At 52.9% G+C, this 7,686-nt stretch overlaps 1 protein-coding gene across 11 annotated transcripts in view; it reads right to left on the minus strand.

The window, feature by feature from the left end:
* CUX1 (cut like homeobox 1) overlaps nucleotides 1-6,776 on the minus strand; it is a 281,906-nt gene extending 275,130 nt beyond the window's left edge. For 10 of the 11 annotated variants that reach the window (XM_075168938.1, XM_075168936.1, XM_075168933.1 and 7 more), the window contains exon 1: nucleotides 6,642-6,776. In XM_075168938.1, the coding sequence (XP_075025039.1) occupies nucleotides 6,642-6,704 (63 nt within the window). In that variant the 5' untranslated portion in view covers nucleotides 6,705-6,776. Of the gene's footprint in view, nucleotides 1-3,217; nucleotides 3,525-6,641 lie in introns of those variants that run through there. The other variant, XM_075168935.1, reaches the window with a different exon arrangement.
* Between the last annotated feature and the right edge of the window lie 910 nt (nucleotides 6,777-7,686).

Below are 7,686 nucleotides of genomic sequence, written 5' to 3' on the forward strand. Positions count from 1 at the left end.
AGAAACACAAAGATACGGGAGAATTTAAAGCATCTAAACATGGCAGCTTAAATATTTCTGTGCATCTGCTTTTGAGCTTTTCAAAGAAAGGGTAATCTTTACCTCTGTTTTCCCAGAGCAGATCACTGTGGGCCCATGAACGGTGGGCAGACGAGTGCCTCCCCTCCCTCCATCCCGCGAAACAACAGCACAACTCCAGCCCTCACAGAAACTTCCTTATTACCCCAACTGTCGACAAAGGCATTAATAAAAGGCGAGGAAGCGAGCGAATTGCCAGCGAGGCAAAAAGCTATTAGAGAACATTAGTCTGAAAGGCTCTAACTCCAAACCTACGTCCGCACAGGGCCGCCAGGCCATCTCCCGGCTTCAGCACCTTCATACCGAGAAATACGTTTATTCAGGCTAAATACTTGACTCTAAGTCACAGAAGTGACCAAGTAACAGCGCAGTAAGAACTCTGTATCCTGCTGGAGCCAAAACACGAGCATGACCAGGGAAGCGCGGTGGATCTAGGACGAATTCTTTCCTGCCTACTGCTCTCCCAGAAACGCAAGTACCGGTCGACTACAGGGAAGAGCACTGTTACATCCAACAACCCACATCCAACATCTGCACGCTTTGTGTTTGATCGTTTAGAAAAACCTACCACTGTTAACGTTCAGTTCTCTCTCTGGATTTCCACGTTCTTTGCAACCCAAGCGATGTAACACATATTATTTTCTTCATTATAACTAACAATAAAAGCAGAAATGACTAACTAACTTGCCTTGTCAAACCAGAGACAACAAAAACAAGCTGAGAACATGCATGTCACAAAATGAGTAAGATTTATCTTGTCGTTACTAATTTAAGGGCATTAACTATTCTGATCATGAGGTCTAAGTTTCTCTCATCTTTCCTGGTAAATTCAACAGCACACCTACAATCCCATGTGTGAGCACTTGTACAAATCTCTTCGCCCTAGACTCCTTGTCTTCTGCTAACTACCCCATTTCAGCTTTCTCCCTCTCAGCTTCACATCTTCCTACTCCTTCATGCAATGCTGGAACATTGTCACTGTATTCTCAATCCAGAACACATTGTATTTTCAACCAACTTGCCCATAAAGTATATGGGAACCAACCAAGCACAAAGATAAGTAAAGAATAAAATGTAAAGAGAAACCTGAATATACAAGATGGGAACTTATTACCCTGCTTACAGAAGAAGGGCCACAAGTCAAGGAGCACTGCCCGCTTGGTGTCTTAAAAAATACTAAGCATCCATATATGTATCTCTTCTCTATCCAATAAATAAACTGCCTTTATTTTCAGCCTCAGTGTGATCAAACTGAAACTTTGGATTTTGCATTTTTCTACATCCACTTTTTGCATTACAAATCAGCTTGCAAATAAAGAATAATTGTTCATTGGAATTTTAGACTGCGTGTAATTTCTTCTATAGCAAATGTTTCACCCATTACTTATCTGGTATTGTTATACACAGCCAAGTAGTGCAATCTTTTTTCAAAAAAATCCCAACCATTACCATATTCCAAATCCTCACTACTGCATTTCTCAATACATTATCCAATTAACCACAAACTTGGCATAAGAGCAGAGCGACTGAAACATGCACTAATTCTGCCATGTTTCAGATGGGCATTATTTCATTTGAGGAATAGGAAAGAGGGCTAGAAAAGCTTTCAGAAATTTCTTTCCAAGGAACAGGACTCAAGGCATAGGATTCAACGAATCCTACAAAAGTCAAATTCTCAAGCCAGAAGTATACCAAGGGCCTTTCCTCTAGTATGTCACGCGTGTTGGATGTCCAGGCACACCACCCTGACCACCACAAAAAGCCAAAGCCTTCCTGCCGCAGGGAAGTAACGACAGCTATCAGGGTATACTGGCAGCACTGCCCTGGCTTTTACATCCCCCTCACCTCCCTGTACTGCATCTTCTTGAAGAACTACCAAGTTGCTTTCACTACACACACCTGATCAGGGGAGGAGCAGAAACATATTTACAGTAGCTAGAGACTCTTTTCTTGATACACATTTAACTACCATTATAAATAGTAAAGCACTGTCTACTTTTAGGGCAGAAACTACAAGTTCTACAGTGACCTGCACGGATAAACAAAATTAAACACTCAGATGTGATCGCTAATTCCACTTCTGATGAAGCATGTTAACTCCTTCACTTAAAGCAAATCAGCTTGTGCTCTGGTACAATCAGATGCAACTAAAAGATGCCAAGAACTCCACCTGTTTCTAATTAAATAATAGAAGCACTTCAGTATTTAAAAGCTACTCATTACTACTTAGCTTTTCCAGATTTTGTTACAAATTTTATAATGTTATCAGTGGTTTACCTTAAACAATTAGTCACAGCATGCATAGAACTAATACTCTATCCTTACTTTAATCATATATGATGCAATGCCAGGACGAGATTTTAAAGAACAGAAACGCGCGAGCAAGATTTGGCTTTAGCTTTTCGTTCCCAGCTTGACAGTAACAAGTTATGCCGTTCTGCTCAAAAGCAGTAAGAAACTGTACTTTTCACCAATACGTGTGCCTGTCCTAAAAAAGCTACGATGACATTTTGAGACTTGTGTTTATTGTCAAAATACTTCCAACAGATAGTTCGTTTAGTTTTCAAATGGTATTAACTTCTTCCATTCATCCTGCAGATTCAACTTAGGTCTGAGAGCTAAGATAGACTTACTCATGCAACACTGCTGGTCAAAAAGATATGGCAGGACCAACTGCCTCCTCTGATACAGACATATACACACACATATTCAGAAATGTTAAGCAAAATCTTAAAGAGGACTGCATGCCGTACCCATAGGAACACAACGCTCGTTTTCCTGTTCTCCCGCAGACGGCTGTTTTTATGGTGAAGGTGATGCTGACACCAAAAACTACCATTTCCAAACAGGACCATGCAGCAGCAGGTAACCTTCATGCTGCCGTATGTCAACCTGATTCAGATCACACAATTGCTTCCAAACAGGAGATGCAGTTTTAACTCGAGGGCAACAGCATCTCTCCAGAGATTTAATTTGCATTTTTTGCCACAATATTCACTGTTTGCGAGGACCTGTTTTCTCTCTGCACTGCAATTCCGTTGCCATCAGTTATCAAACATGGGTCCATCTTCAACCACATGGCAAACTGACACAGAAGTGCCATGCTAATTCCACCATTTCTTTAGGAAATATAACTAACCTTTACTGGAGAAAAGGGTTAAGCGTTCAGCTGCATGCCTTTCGGGTACAGTCTCAAGTGAAGAGCCACGTTTGATACCTGTAGGAAACTGCCATTTTTGCATCTCATATTCCATTTGTGAAGAGACCTTTTTGTTCTTTAATCCAAGTTCTGAATTATTTAATCCTGCCTCCAACTCTTGAAATCTCTCTTCCTATAAACAAGAGTTATTTAGTGAAAGGAAATAAATAATTAAAAGAGTCAGACCCTAAAGTGTTCCTGGCTCTGTTTTTAATTAATATTGATACAATCTTGAGAAACCTGCTGCTTAGTATTACAAGGCAGGTCGAAGCTCATCAACAGTTAAATGTCGTCTTCTAACAGAACGCAGAAGAGGAAGTTGCGAGCAGACAGGGTGCATGTCGCTCCGCTGCCAGCGATACGGGACTACACAGTCTCGGCTCCTTACAACTTTCTCATGCAGAAAAACGATAGGTTCAAAGCCATCTAGACCCAGAGCTACGAGAGCTGGAGTTCACAGGACACAGGTGGAACTGTGTTAAGCATAAATCCTTCAGGTTTTTGTCCTGGAATAGGGTAACGGAAGTGCAGACAAAAGCATTTTTATTTTCTATAGTTCCACACTCGAAATACGTTAGTACAAATGAATGACAGGGGAGGGAGGGAGGCATGGACAGTTCTGTAAGACTGAACTTCATACTCAGTAACGATAGTTTTTATAGCATATTGCTTCATCTGCAAGTGGGAGTAAATATTACACTACCTCTTCATGCAGATGGGTGGATAAAAAAAAATAAAAAGCTAATTTGAAACAAATTAACTATTCTGCATATGGATGAAGGTACTCTCCACCTCTCTGGTCACTCCAGGACTCTCCACAGACAGACCGCGTGCGAAGTTAATAAACTTTGCACCGCACACGGATTGCCCGGTGAACCTGCCAAAAGGTGAACAGCCTCAACCCGCAGCATGTATAATCACAAGTCCTCAAAAGCAGGTAATGAATATTGTTCAAACAACTTTAAGCTAGCGTTACCAGAATGCTTCAAAGGAGAACCTACAAGCTGTTCAAGTCAGACTGTCACATTTAGTCTGCAAAAACGAGATTAAGGTTTGTACAGTGATACTCCACAACAGGTTTTACAGTATGCACAGAAATTAAATTATGATAAAAGTGAGCTATTTTTTACTAAAAACAGAATAGAACAATCTATCAAAATGCCATTTGGCTGCGTTCATTACCTTTTAGAATTTAATTTACATGATAGATACTTTAGCGTAATATGTTTTAATCAATAAGCATTTCTGAAGGCTTTATTTTTATAGAAAACATTTAGACTTCTTCACCGTTACATATAACACCACGGCAGTGACGTTAGCAGCATTTATTTTCCTATGCTAAGCAAGTACAACCACACATACACAGAGGCAAAAGCAAAAGTCCACAATTAAAGATGTCAGACCTTGTTTAACTACATCTTAATTTAATCCATTTTATTTTATACAATTCTACATCTGGATCGCATTTTCTGTATTCCTGTAGGTATTCTGGGTCACTATTAAGAACCCTTTCAAGTTAGCAAAGTTCAGCCAAGTCTACCTTAATCCAAAACCTTTAAAAGAAACAATAAAACACGAAAGGGGGGGAAAAAGAAAGAAAAGCCTAAAACAAAACGCTGCTTTACCCCACCTCCTAATGCACCTGAAAGTCAGCAGGGACCAGCCTCCTACTACAGATCCTACGTAGCACTTCCCGTTTTGGGGGTTGCTGGGGTTTTTTTAGCATCGCTCCCGCTAGCTCGCCCTCTGCGAGCCCCGCCGAGGGGAGGGAGGGCGGCGGGTCCCGCCGGGTCCCGCTCCCCGGCCCCCCCGCCAGCATCCCCTCACCTCCAGCGGGGCTGCGGCTCTGCCCAGCATCAACGCACCATGCCTCCGCCTGCCGCAGGGCTCCGGCAGGGCACCGCCGAGCCCGCCTCGGAGGGGGCCAGGGTGGGCAGCCGGCGGCTTTCGAGCCAATTTATTTAAACGGGAGGCACCGGAGGGTTTGAAGAGGCAGGGCAGCGCTTTCCTGCACCAATCAACTGGGAGAAACATGCATGTTGCAATCCTATTCAGCGGCGGGAGCAGCACCAATTCATCGTTTGACAACCTCCCCCCCCCCCCCCAACCCGCCCTGGCCTTATCTATACCCCGGCAATTATATTAAATAGTGGATCTGCAATTTCCTCAGGGCACGCACCCAAAGGGCGAAGGAAAGCTGGTTTGCGAGTACTCTCCCTCGGAGGAAACAAGACTTGTAGGCTGTTATGAGCCAGCACAGTAAAGCATCAATATTCCGCTCATCTGTCAGATCCTGGACAGCAGGAGAGGCTGGAGAGCCCGTGAATTATGTAAGCGTGCCCTCCCGCCGCCGCCGCCGCGGGGAGATGCCCCGCCGCCGGCGGCCATGCCCCGCCGGGCGGGACGCCCCCGCACCCTGCCGGCCCCTCACCGGCCCCCCGCGGCCGGCGGGAGCCACCCCTCACGGCGCTGCCCCTGTCCTCCCGCACACACCTCCTCGCCGGGCCGGGCAAGGCCGGGCGCTCGCCCCCTTCCCGCCCCGGGCCGCCCCGCGGGACCCCGCCGCGGCTCCATCCCTCGCCCCCCCGCCGGCGGCGGCGGCTCCCTCCCGCCCCCCGCCCCGGCGCGGTGCCAGCGGGCCGCGGCGCTCGCAGGGCGGCGGGAGCGCGGCGGGCCGGAGCCCCCTGCCCGCCGGCGGCGGAGGGGCGGGGGGCCGGCACCCCGCGGCGAGGCGAGGCGGCGGCGGCGGCCGGGCAGCGGCGGGGGAGCGCCCGCCTGGCCGGCACCACAGCGCCCCCAGCCCCCGCCGCTCCGCGCCTGCACGCCGAGCCCGGCCGGCTCCCTGCGCCCCCACACAAAGTCCCAGCACTCGGTAAACTTTCCCCGGCTCCCGGGGAGAAAAGGCGGCGGGGAAGCGGCGGCGGGAAGGGGCAGGCGGCGGGGGGGGAGGCAGGCAGGCGGGGGAGAGGAGCGGCCGCCGGCAGCCCCGCCGCCGCCCGCCGCCCCGGCCGCCCCGCACGGCCCCGGCCGCCGCGGGGGAACGGGAAGCGGGGAAGAGAGCAGCCCGGGACGGAGCGGGCGAAGCGGCGGCGGCCCCGGCAGCGCCGGCTCCGGCGCCATCTTGGGCTGATCGATGAATTGAACAAAGAGGATCAATTTCCGATGGGGCCGGTGATCAATGGCGGGGGGGGGGCGGAGGGAGCGGAGCGCCGCGGCCGGGCGGAGCGGGGGGTTCCCTTTAGGCGGCGCGGGCCGGCAGCGGGAGGAGGAGGGGGAGGCCGGGCCCGAGGGAAGGCGGAGAAGGGAAGGAGGGGGGGGGTCCGGCGGCGCGGCCCGGCCGGTGCGGCGAGCGGGGGAGCCTGACCTGCAGCTGCTGTAAATCAAAGCGCTTCCAATATTGAAACATCGATCCCACATTGGCCGCCATCTTGAGACATATTGAGACAGAGTGAGCGGCTGATAGAGAGAGAGGGGCTGGAGTTCAGGAGCCGGGAGGGAGGGGGAGGGAGGGAGGGAGGGAGGGAGCCAGCCGGGAGGGGGGAGGAGGGGCGGGGGGGCAAGGGGGAGGGAGGCGGGCGGGGAGCGCCCAAATCCCGGCCTGGAGCCCGCGCCCGCCCGGAACACGGACTCAGCCCGTGCGCTCGCGGGGGGGGGAGGGGGCGCCGCGCCCGCGCGCTCACAGGGCGGACGCCCCCCCCCGTGTGTGGGGGGGGAAGGGGGGGCACGGCGGGGCGGGGCGGGGGCAGCGGGGCACGGCGGGGCGGGCAGCGCGGGGTCCGGACGAGCCTGGCGGCGCCGCGCAGTGCGGGGAGCGGGGGGGCCCGGGGGCAATGCGGGGTGCGGGCGGGCAGCGCGGGGCCGGGCAGTGCGGGAAGCGGGGGGGCCCGCAGGGCAATGCGGGGTGCGGGCGGGCAGCGCGGGGCCGGGCAGTGCGGGAAGCGGGGGGGCCCGCAGGGCAATGCGGGGTGCGGGCGGGCAGTGCGGGGAGCGGGCAGTGCGGAAAGCGGGGGGGCCCGCAGGGCAGTGCGGGGAGCGGGGGGGTTCTGCGGGGCAATGCGGGGTGCGGGCGGGCAGTGCGGGGAGCGGGGGGGTTCTGCGGGTCAATGCGGGGTGCAGGTGGGCAGTGCGGGGCCGGGCAGTGCGGGGTGCAGCCGGGCAGCGCGGGGAGCGGGGGGGCCGCGGGGCAATGCGGGGTGCGGGCGGGCAGTGCGGGGAGCGGGGGGGCCCGCGGGGCAATGCGGGGTGCGGGCGGGCAGCGCGGGGCCGCGCCGTGCGGGGGGCGCGGCGCGGACCCCCGCAGAGCCCCCGGGTGTGCGGGGTTAATGGCAGAGCATCGCGCGCGGCGAATGGTTCCCAAAGAGGCCGGGAAGGTTGTCAGCCCTCTCGGGGAGCCCGCGGTCTAAAATTAG

The sequence above is a fragment of the Calonectris borealis genome, chromosome 19 (assembly GCF_964195595.1).
Source record: "Calonectris borealis chromosome 19, bCalBor7.hap1.2, whole genome shotgun sequence".
NCBI classification, from domain to species: Eukaryota; Metazoa; Chordata; class Aves; order Procellariiformes; family Procellariidae; genus Calonectris; species Calonectris borealis.